Source organism: Tupaia chinensis, unplaced genomic scaffold (genome assembly GCF_000334495.1).
Source record: "Tupaia chinensis unplaced genomic scaffold, TupChi_1.0 Scaffold000557_1, whole genome shotgun sequence".
Taxonomy (NCBI): domain Eukaryota; kingdom Metazoa; phylum Chordata; class Mammalia; order Scandentia; family Tupaiidae; genus Tupaia; species Tupaia belangeri.
The window spans coordinates 2,685,634-2,697,910 of NW_006160069.1; the positions used below are offsets into that span (position 1 = coordinate 2,685,634).

General features: G+C 39.3%; 1 protein-coding gene across 2 annotated transcripts in view; it reads right to left on the bottom strand.

The window, feature by feature from the left end:
- The window catches only part of ADAMTS5 (ADAM metallopeptidase with thrombospondin type 1 motif 5), a 59,118-nt gene that overhangs the window by 7,569 nt on the left and 39,272 nt on the right, over nt 1-12,277 (bottom strand). The window contains exons 4-8 of one of the 2 annotated variants that reach the window (XM_006157711.2): nt 10,344-10,627; nt 7,876-8,059; nt 7,050-7,225; nt 5,133-5,308; nt 1,077-1,338 (exon numbers count right to left, since the gene is read on the bottom strand). In XM_006157711.2, coding sequence (XP_006157773.1) covers nt 1,239-1,338; nt 5,133-5,308; nt 7,050-7,225; nt 7,876-8,059; nt 10,344-10,627 — 920 coding nt within the window. In that variant the 3' untranslated portion in view covers nt 1,077-1,238. Of the gene's footprint in view, nt 1-1,076; nt 1,339-5,132; nt 5,309-7,049; nt 7,226-7,875; nt 8,060-10,343; nt 10,628-12,277 lie in introns of those variants that run through there. The other variant, XM_006157710.2, reaches the window with a different exon arrangement.

A 12,277-nucleotide genomic window follows, 5' to 3' on the forward strand; every position in this document is an offset into this window, starting at 1 on the left:
TATATATATATATATACACATATATATATATATGGAGATGTTAAAGCTTAGGGTAGTGTTAGCAACTTGCCTTTATTTTAAAATGTTATAGTAACTTTAACTAAAAAATTATACAACCATTACCATCAGTTATGGTTTGAATGTCTCCTGTAAAACGCATGTTGAAATTTAATTGCCATCACAACTATATTAAGAGATGGGGGCCTTTAAGAGGTGATTAGGTCATGAGGCTCTACCCTCACGAATAAACTAATGCCATTATGTGGGAATGGGTTTGATATAAAAGTGAGTTTGGGCTGGACCTGTAGCGTGGTGGTGATGGTCAACTACCGTCCAAGTCCCAGTCCTGGCTGCTTGAAAACCAGGCAGGGTACAAGTGCGTGTGTGCCCCAAATCCAGAAAGGCTGGAGAAATGGAGGAGAAGGTACTGCTGTGTGACACAGCACTCCACTGGGGGATGCTTTCCCCTCTCTCTGTGTGTCTCTGTCTCTCTCTCTCTGGTGAGCTCACGTGCCCTCTGGGAACTAAATAAAAAAGTGAGTTGAGCCCCGTCTTGCTCTCATTTGCTTTCTCTTTGCCCTTCCACTTTTCCTTATGGAAGGTCCTGCCCAGATGTAGCACTCCATCTTAGATCTCTCAACCTCCAGAGCGGTGAACCCAATAAACTTTTCTAAATTACCAACTATGTGTATTCTGTTATAGCAACAGGAGATGGCCTAAAACACCATCCTTAGCAAATGCTACTTTTTGTGCTTTTAAGCACAAAATGATATATACATAGACACAAATGGACAAAAATCTCTCCTCAATCATAGAAATCTTTTTTGTTTTGTTTTGTTTTTGTCCTCGTTGGAGGGAGGCAGAGAGAGGGAAAGTGAGAAATCACTTCCCCAGGGGAGATGATCCTGCTGCAACCCCTTCCATTTCATTCTCCTCTTGCAATTTTGGGTATGCACACACATGAGCCTGGTGTGGCTTTCAAGTCACCAGGTCTGGGACTTGAAATGTAGTCCGCCATGTGGGAATTTAGTAATTTAGTACTTTAACCACCACACCACCTGATGGCCCCAATCTTATAGAAATCTTTAATGTTTCTCACAAATTTTAAAATATTAACTCACCTGAGATCTTTTAAAAATTCCAAAGCCTATGCTATATCCCAAACCAAAGAGATCCTCATCCTTCAGGGTGGGGTCCAGGCAATAGTACTTTTGAATTTTGCATTGTTCCGATGCAAACTAGTTTGTGAACATGGCTTTGATTATTTTGGGGACTAGAGGCAGAGCAGATGATCTGCTTCCGTTTCTACCAGAACTCTGAATTTTGTGGGGCAGGATGCTAAAGGGAACATAAAATTCTGTCAATGAGTAATAATATCTTACTACTATTAAAAAATATATATATATATATATAATGCCTTAGCAAATTTTCCTTGGTGTCCATAAGATAATAGATTGAATAAGGCTTTAATGGTGGATGACAAATAAGTTCTAAAGATTAATCATCTGGGATCAGTAGTTGGTGTAATGGCTACATTGCTGGACTCCCATATAGTAGACTGCAGTTCGAGTCCCGACCCTGTGCATGAACTCCTTATCCCTGCAAGCTGCATTTCAAAACAGTTAAATGAAAATCAGTTTTTGCTATGTCAGAGAGTAAATGATATCCACAGAGTGTAAGGAAAATAAAGAGTTGAATGGTAATTTGGGTTTATAGGAGAGCACTTCTTGGTTTTCATCTTTGTTCCTTAGAGCTATCTCATGCTGATGAGAACGCATATGACATTTGCACTGCAGTGGGTTTTCAAGCAGAGTTTCACAAAGCACTGAGAAACAGGACAATCAGTGCTCTGATTTCTTAGTGCCTTAGTAAAGGATGATTTTCTTCCATTTCTTCTTCCTTTTCTTTACATCCTGCTAGTTATAATTTCAACTCTAAACATTAATCAGCCTTCTTAACTGCCATAAATGAAAGTTGTTTTCACATTAACTATCAGAAAGTCTTGCTATCAAGGCAAGGAAGTCCTGTCTGGTTCAGTGCTATTTACATAGTACCAAAGACAGGGACTATCATGTAGGAATATATTTATTCATAAATACTAAGCATGCTATTACAGAAGTGGCATGCCAATGGGGCAGTCAGACCCCTATCACTCCCCCTAAACAAAGTATATAGTGATATCAGTTGATCAGAGCTGAGAACAAGAAAGAGCAGGGTGAGACTGATAGAGTGTGATGGTGGATGACAAATAAGTTCCTAAAGATTAATCATCTGGGATCAGTAGTTGGTGTAGAGTAGCCACCTAGCCACCATCTGGGGAGGTGACATTTGACCGAGACCTAAAAGAATTCTGGAGGAAGCAGTGCTTACTAATTGTGGACAAGTGCCCCAGGCAGAGAACATAGCATACACATGCCTGTTGCTCTGGGTGAGGAGTGTTAGGAAGTGGTGTGGTCGGAGGTGAGCACGAGAAGTGGACATTGTAGAAAGTACACAGAGCAGAGCCTCGTAGATGACTAAACAGTCTTGAACAGACTTTGAGAGAGAAGTGTTAAGCCAAGACGGGCAGGATCTGACTTACATAAGAAATGAAGTGATGACTCTTCTTACTTGATGAAGCCTGGACTGTAAGGGGCCAGGAAGGGGATAGGGGACTCCAGGCTAGATCTGATGATTACCTGGATTGGAATGGTAGTGAGCATGATGGTGAGGGGCAACCAGACTCTGGGAACTTAGTGCAGACAGAACTCACAGGATTTGCCGGTGGGAAGATGTGGCTTCTGAGAGAAAGTGGGAAGTGAGTGATGACTCCAAAGTTTTGGGCCTCAGCAGTAAGGATGAGTTGACATTTACTAAGCCGAGGAAAATCGAGGAAGGAGTGAGTTAAGGTTAGGGCCAGTTTGAATGAGAGGAAATATTTTAATATAGTTAATCCCATAGCAGTTTTATTAACTGCAAAATTATCCTATTATTTCTATTCTTATCTGAAGAAATCTCATGGAAAGAAATTAGGTGACTCTTCAGTATGATCACATGGTTAATGACTCTTGCACCAGAGCTTGATTGCAAATATTGCAGTCCCATGTTCAAGTTTTTTAATCACAGGTGGCCAATGAAATTTAATTTGGATGCTCAAACAGGCTGTTTGTACAATATAATATAATTTCAGTCAGATAATTTGCAAGTGGTTGTGATGCATGCCGCTCGCTATCATGCGTTTTTTCAGCTTTTCATGGGACATCACATGTGCACATATTGGTTTTCAACATTTAAAGTGCTAAATATAACATTTGGAAACTGTTTTGAAAGTTGTTTAGAAAAAATATAAATACTACAGTATATATTGCTTTTTTTAAAAATAATTTTATTGATCTGCTTTCTGAGTATCTTTCCCTTTCTCTGTTTCTCCCTCCTTCCCTCTCTCTTCTTTCTTCATTCCCATCCTTCTTTTATTTTCCTTTCCCTATTTTTAAGAGAGAGATTTTTGCTATAGGGCACGTGCACTCACCGGAGAGACAGAAAGAGAGACGGGAGTCAGACCTGAGAAATCACCCCCCTGAGAGGATGTCCATGCCACAATCCCTTCTCCTCTATTCTCCTCCTGGGATTTTGGGCACATATGCGCATGTGCCCAGTATGAGTTTAAGCTGCTGGGTCAGGACTTGAACCGCAGTTGACTATGTGGGAATACAGCGACATAACCATTATGCCATCAGCTGGTTCCTCCATCCTTCTTTTCTTCCCTCCTTTTTAATTTTCTTTTAACAAAGTGGCTTTTGCATCCCATAACTTAATTTATAGTCTCGATTCTGATATTCACCAGCTATGTAGAACTGGGTAAGTTCTAAATTTTCAAAGTTCTAGTTTTCTTATTTCTAAAACAAAAGGTTAGATGAATCATCTCAAGCTGTTTTGTGCCTTAAAAATGTATTAGGTCATCAGGAGAGTCATACCTTAGTTTTTGTTTTTCTAGGGAAAAACGTGTCATGACTTTTCTGAAGACCCAATATAAAAATGCAGAATATAATTGGACACGTAGAGTTTTTGACATGGCTGCCCAAGAGAATTAAGTGAATAATATTTCATTAGTAAATATTAATGATGTACATTTTAACTCAGAACTTCTCCAGCCCTGTATTTTTAATATTAAAGATCATTTTCAGATTTTCACATTAATAATCATGATTAATCTTTTAAGTAAATCCTTCATTCATTAATTTGTTAATTTGTTTTTCATTTCACTCTCAAGCTGAAGATAATGCTGGGCTTACATTAAGAATATGTGGTGACTTCAAAAAGTTGTGAAAAAAATGGAATTAAGATATGTTTATTTGAGAGCAAAAAAAAATTTTAAATGCATGCACAGTTATTTTGTAACACACATTTTCTATGAACTTTTTGATGACTCCCTTGTGCTGGCATGCTCAACTAAACCCATTCAATATAAAAGTGGTTTGGTAAAGACAAAAAGCAATTTTGTAGTTTATTAATTAGATTCTTTAGCTAGCTCAGACATCCTATATCATAGCATAGTATTTTATTCTAGAAATTGGTACTTTATAAACTTACATATTTAAAGTTAAAGTGTAATGTGGGATCAGGAGAGGAAGCAGGAGACAGGTACTACTGTAAAATATTTTTTCACAGAAAAGATGCAAACCAGGATAGTTCCCATGAAATAAGACTGATGCCCACACCATTGCAATTAGCTTAGCATTGTGCAAGGAGAAATATTTTCTCAAGATAAACACAGCCTAATGACAATTTATCTATAAACAAATAATTAAGAGAGGAATAAGCCATTCCTCCTAAATTATGTTTCAGAGAGAGATTTGCAAGCTAGCACTAACATGGATGCCACTCACTTGCTTCTCTGTGTTCTGACTCTCCAAAACCTTGATTTCCCTGGCCTTAGTTTATCTGCTCGTAGAAACACCATGCATATTCACGAAGCAACTCTAGTTTCATTCATCTTTTCCTCTTCCTTCTCATACTCATAATGTGTCATCAGAGCCACGTTAAATTTCCTTCTACAGAAAGCTTCAGATGTAACACAAAGCCCCCTTTATCAGTACTGCAAGAGACTAAAGCTTTGTTCAATTCATACAAGGGAAATGGTTCTCACATGTTACCTTTTTTTATTGAAGGTTCCAACAATCTTTGTACAACTGGAGTTATCTCCTCCACATACACCACACTTGTCATACTGTAGCTTTGAACCGATGATGCCATCACAGCCGGTTCGCACGCACTTCCCCCGGACACAGACGGAATTACTGTATGGCCTACATTCAGTACCATCAGTCACCTGGATCATTGCAGACACAATAGCAGTAGAAAATATTGGTACCTTTTAAAATGTGTACTTATTTGTCATTTTTGAGTTTGGATGGACTAGATAGGACACTGAATAAGAAACGAGCAACCAAAAACATTTTCAGCAACAGTAACATGGTTTTCAGGAGTATATACCTGAAAGATTCTTGACCTAGTGGCAGAAAAATGATTGAGGAGAAATATAAGTCACACATTTTCTTCTGTGGAGCTTAATGCAGAATATATTAGGAGACCTGAGGCACTCATCGCGGTGTTGTACGCTTAACATGTTACCACAGGATAACTTTAACTTCCTGTACAATCGTTTAACTTAGTGCTTGGGACAACTACTTGTGTAGAGATCTGAATATGAGCAAACTGGGGAATGCAAAGATCCTTCTTTGTTGCATACTTGTTGTTACAGTCAAAAATCTGAACATCCAAACTTGACATTCAAAAGCATGTCGTGGCTGAAAAGCTCTCCCTACGGGTGTTGGATAGTCAGACACCAAAGTGGAGACAAACAGATTAAGGGAGAAAAAAAGGAGTCTGAAGAAGTCAGAGAAGTACTTACTATAAGAAGCTATATTTGACTAAAGGAATTCATATTTAGGTAAAAAGCTAGTTATAAAACAGTACGTGTAGATTATGGTCTATGCATGTGAGTATTTTAAATGACATGTGAGTATTTTAAATGACATATACATATTTGTATACATAAACATACATATTTTGTGTGTGTGTGTATATCAAACTTTTCATATGATTGTGTGTTTGTTTGTAAGTAGGGTACACGTCAACAGGTTAAAAGGCTTGTCAGATGGTGGCATTCCCTGACAATGTTTCTGTTTTTACTTCTCTGTAATATTTTTTAATAAGAATGTATTATCTTGGAATAGAAAATATGACATTAAACAATTATATACATAACTTGGATATAACACGTTTTTCAATAACATGTTAAAAATATCTGAAGATAGTTTTAGAGGTGGTTTCAAACATATTGCCTTTATGTAGGTTAGATAAAGTAATTGTGAACTGCAGCATAACACTGATAAGAAGAGAGAAAACGGCAGTTTATTTAGAAAATGCTCATCTGTGGGGAAAAATGGATAATCACACATGCATATATTTATAATGCACAGAACTAGAGGAGCATTGACTCATATTAAAAGTGCAACTCGTATTCAAAAGTTTAGGTCAGAGACAATGTCCTTGAAATCTGTCTTGATGATTCTTTAAAGCCCATCTAATAAAATCTTTCCAGTCATTCTGAATTTCACACCATCCCATCCCTCATTAAGAGGGCCTATTCTGGAGAACAAGAAAATATAAATATTGCTTTGGATTATAGATGTTAGACTGGTGTTTCAGAGTGAAATGGTTACAGGGGAAAGAAAGAGTCTTCTTGCTTTATAATATCTTTACAAATGTGCTTAAGAAACATTAGTTTTCATGGCTATTTTGAAGTTAAAGTCATATTTGGCTTTCCTTGACAGAGAGTTATGCTTTTCCAAAATAGTTTTTAAAATTCTTACTTGTTCTTTTTAAAAAATAATCTTTATTCATTGTATAAAGTTTGAAATGTAGAAATTAGAGAAATGAATGAAAACCTTCCTAAACCTAACCACCCCTAAATTAATGACTCTTATGTTTGGCATCTGCAGGCTTCATTGTCCCAAATAATTCCTACCAAGCATGCCGCGATTTCTGTGCCATCCAGGTGTCCTTACCTTGGGAGAAAAGACTACATAGTAGCCAGTGCCTTTGGCTCTGCAGGTCAATTTGCACACATCTGCTGGTAGGACTCCTGCATACTTGGGAACCCATTCCACAAAGGTTTTGACTCCTTTTGCATCAGATTGATAGCCATTTTTGGCCTCACACTGCTCATGACGAAAAGATTTGCCTAGGAAACAAACATATTCCATAATTATTTTATCTGTTGTGAAAAAGATATAGTCTTATGTCTCTAAACAATTTTTTTTTGGAGAGGTTTTTGCTATAGGGCGCATGCGCTCGCCAGAAAGAGAGAGACATAGAGACAGAAAGCGAGAAATCACCCCCCAGGGGGGATGGTCACGCCGCAATCCCTTCTCCTCCATTCTCCTCTCGGGATCTTGGACATGCACGCACACACGCCCGGCGTGAGTTTTAAGCCACCGGGTCCAGGACACGAACCGCGGTCGACTACATGGGAGTTCAGCGACATAGCCATTACGCTAACTGCTGGTTCCCTGTCTCTAAACAATTTTAAAGAGAAGATGGGCACTTTTCATTGCAAAGCCTCTTCAGGCACCAGTACTGATAGATTGTACCTACACATACACATACAGTTTAAAACAATGACTATTGTCTTCCAATTTCCTGAATATTGTTCATAAGAAAACAATGAAAAATCACTTGCATATTTGTTACTGATTTGCATATCAATGATAGCGTGCAGTCTAAGATTAATACTGTTTCTCCAGCCTCCCCTATTGATTACAGCTAGAATACAAGCTACTTAATACAAGCTACTTGGAGCGTGGTGCTTACTGACACTTGGAAGCAGCATACCATTGGGCGGGCAGGGAGCGACACTGCAGGAGCGGTAGATGGCCCTCTTCCCTGTGCAGTAGCGGCCACTGTTTCTGGGTGCAGGATTATTGCAGTGGCGATAGGCAAACTGGACTCCTCCCCCACAGGAGCGAGAACACTGGCCCCAGGGTCCCCAGGACCCCCAGTTGCCGTGGCTTGATGTCTGAAATGTAAAAATTTTTTTTTTTTAAACTCAGACAGAAGCAAAATATTCAAAATGGTATTTGGAAATCGCATGAAGTGAATGACACAGTGGAAACTTCATTACAGATCAGTCCTGTGCTGCATAAAGATACTTCAGCCAACCACAGATTGTATATTTACAAGTGGTCCCACACAAGTGAACCACATAGCCTGGCATGTGATAGGCTTTACCATCTAACTTTAAGGACACCCTAAGATGTTTGCATAGCATGGAAATCACCAGATGACTCGTTGTTCAGAACATATCCCTATCATTAAGGAAAAGCATGACTTAAATTTTCCCTCAACTTAATGTGACCATGCACTGGAATTGCAACACATTTCCAATTCTAGACAATTCAACTTTTCTGCTCTTTGCCCTCCTCCAGCACACAAGAATCCGAAAGCATCACTCTAACTACTGAGCACACCACAAAGATCACCTCCTGATTTCTCTGGGCCATTCTAAGTGATGCCCTCTGGTGCTATACATCTCTGTTAATAACCGTCAAACCATGCTAACTTCTTGTCCACTTTGACTTGGATCTTTAATGGACTGTGTGATGCATCTTTCTCCCCAGTGCTAATGTTCGGGAGTCTTTTGTGGACATCCCACATCCTGTTTGTGAAAGACTCTGCTACTTATATAAGTGAATTTGACCTGGACTTGGCTTAATTCCTAATCAGATGTGCTAGACACTGAAGTGCATCAGGCCACATAGGCATTCCTCTTCACACACACGTGCGTGCACAGAGGGAAGAGCCCCATTACAACACTTTAGGTTCATTCTGTTGATAATTTTGTGGGAAACAGCTGAGAGACTCCAAAAGGACAAATATTATAAATTGCTTTACAAGTAAAGGTACCAAGAACTATCCCTGCCTGCCTGAGTCAGGATACCTGATAATGCAGGGCTGGGTGATAGCCAGGGAAGACAGGGGCAACGAGCACATGTCAGCGTTCCTTCAGGTACTTGCCAAGTCCTCTTTCAGTTTTTAAAAGAGTTATTTATTTTATTTTATTTGTCACTATCATCTTTTTTTTTAAAATTTGACCAGAGAGAGAGAGAGAGAAAGGAAAAGTGAGAAAGTAAGTCACCAGGTCTGAGACTCAAACTGTGGTCAGCCATGTGGGAGTCCAGTGCCTTAACCACTAAGCCACCTGCCAGCCCCATTCTTATGAGTGACAGTCAATACTTACTTCTCTCAGATCTTGACAATTAAGGGGCAGTTGCTCATTTGAGGTTAGACTGTATGAGGACCCTTTAAAAAGTTTATGAAAATAACCATTATGAAAAAAAAATTGAATGAATTTTTTAAAAGTTTTTTTTGCATAAAAATAAAAACTTGTACTATAATTCCATTTTTTTCTATAGACTCTCTGAGGGCCCTTTCTATAAGCTGGCAGACTGTGTCCCTGGAGTAGCCAAAGGTTAACTCCTTAAGTTAGACTAATTTGATATCAGGGGAGAAACATTTTGACTGTGGAGCTTAAAAAATATGAACAAGGACCATAGAGTGAATTCTGCTATTATTTCCCTATGTAATGTAAATAAATGTATTCTGATAACTTTAACAAGCATTTTAAAATGAGCTTCCAAAACACTTTTCAGGGTATTACTTGGGGTCTCAATAGGATAATATGTCTGGGGTCTTCAACATGTAGATGGAAAAACAGCCCAGCCAGGTGGTATAGTGTTCAGCTTGCTGAGTGGCAGTACTGGAAGCTACATGGCTGACCACAGCGTCTGAGCCCCAGGTCTGCCTGAGGACACACCTGGTACATGCATGGCTGCAAGATCCTGGCAAGCTCAAGTGTTAGGTAAAGAGCGAACGTTGTGATGAGACTCTGTAAGGGTGATTTCTCTCTCCCTCTTTTTCTCTCTTATATGTGCATGCACATACTATCATTTTAAAAGTTCATGGAAAATACATACTATGCTAAAACTATCATGAATTTCCATTTTTTTTTAATTAAAATGAATGTGTACTTTAATTCTACTTTTCACAAACATTTCGAAATCCCCTCCTATATTTACTTAAGGAAGAAATGTGAAGGAGTCTCTATTACCTACGTTTTCTCCAGTATTTTTTTTAACTGAGAATGGCTACTGTGCATAAAAGATGAAGCTCAAAGTAGTTCTCTTTAGGAAAATTATTTTGAGTAGGAAATAAAGCCTCTGATCACAGTGATCACACATGTCACAGGAATACGCTTCCCAACTTAACTCTCCTAGCATTGGGTGATGAGAAATATCACTTACTGAATAGTACTTTTTCTTGGTTTTATCCACACATTTGCCCTGTAGGCAGATCCTCCCCTTCCCACACGGAGTCCCTTCCACAGCCGGCAGCTTCTTGGTCAGACACACCATCTGGCCCTGGCGCACCACGGCACACCACAGGCGAGCGCAGACATCCATGCCCGGACACACGGAGTACTCGGGCCCGAAAGTCAGGTTGCACTGCTGGGTGGCATCATAAGTCTGTCCGGGGAGTTCTTCAGGGCCCAGGATCTGCTTTCTTGGTAGGTCCAGTAAACAGTTACCTAAAAGAACAACGAAGATGGACTACTGCACTGCTCAGGTTTCAAACTGCTAAAATCGTGGACCTCAAAATGAAACACTCCAGCTGGTACTGAAGCATGATCTTCCCACAATCTTCAGTGTGAGACCCTGAAAACATGACCTTGTGAAAGATAAGGTTAGGCAGCTCCTGGGACTCACCAATGCCCTCCAAGACTGTCCAGAGTGATGCACTCCAGAGTATCTGTGATGATGGACATGTTGCTAGCAGTGGTGTGAGTAAACGAAATTGTGTTCTAATAATTAGTTTGCAGGTCACCATTGTGTTGAAGCACTGAAAGAAACTGAGATAGGGCCAGCCCTATAGCCTGGTAGTAAAGGCAGCCAGATTTCATATGACTGACTGTTGTTTGAATACTGGCCCCAGCAGCTTGAAAAACACGGTGTGTGTGTGTGTGTGTGTGTGTTTGTGTGTACAAAATCCCAACAGGATGGAGAAATGGAGCAAAAGGGATTTCAGTGTGGCCACACCCCATAGGAGTTGCTTTCTCCTTTTTCTCTGTCTCTCTGGTAAGTTCATGAGCCTTTTGGTAATCAAAAGAGAAAAAAAAATAAAAAGAAGAAGAAAAAGAGAAAGAAAGAAGAATGGAAGAAGAAAGAAAAGAAGAAGGAAAGAAAGCAAAGGAACTAGAATACATCACAATAAATTTAATAATGATATTGATGACAATAGTTACTAAATCACTTACTCTACAACTTTCAGAAGCAGTTTGTAATTGGCACTCTATACTCGGTTCTTCATGTCCAGTTTACCCTCTCCCATGCTCCTACTGCACATCTCCTTTCCACTGAGTCCATAAATAACTCACAGGACACTTCTCTTATTCTTGCCCTCATCTGATAAGAGTTCACTCAGCCCCTGTGATGTTCTAGAAAACATGCTAGTATCAGGAACACATAAAAATAGCCCAGATCTTCCCTTCAAGGTCTCCAAATAAAGTGAAAGAGATAGACAAAATAAAGTGTTTCTCCTAGACTGATAAAAATGTTAATAAAATGCTTTGAAAATTTATGGAATAAAAGAGTAGAGGGAGAAGAAAACAAAACCCAGTGTTTGATCACTTAGGACCAGGCCTAGTTTTTTAACTCTTCTCCTTTTTCTTCCCTTTGTGTCTGTTACTTAATAGAAGTGATATTTGCCAAATACCAGGTTGATGTCTCACTGAGTCATCTGTTGGGGTATACAGACACACGGGGTGAAATGAGGAATCAACAAAGCCTGTGACACACAGTGCAAATCCAGAAACTGAAATGGGCCTCTTTCCCCACCAAGGTTTTGTAAGTATTCTTGCCAGCGAGCCGACACCGTTAATTCTCTCTTGTCAATACGCATGAGCTTGCATACTGCCCATCAGTTCTTGCATGTTTGTTTCTGTTTGCTTGACTTTGGGATTGACACACTAATTATAATAGCAATGAAAATAATAACAAACATTTGTTACATCGTAAACAGACTATTCTCAGTTATTTACATGCATTTCATTCTCCCAAGAACATTAGGAGGCAGATTTATTTTTAGATGAAGAAACTGAGGAACACAACAGTAGATGACCAAGGTCCCACAGCTGTTAGGATTTTATGCTCAGAGGCAGTGTCTCTCATCATACGCCACA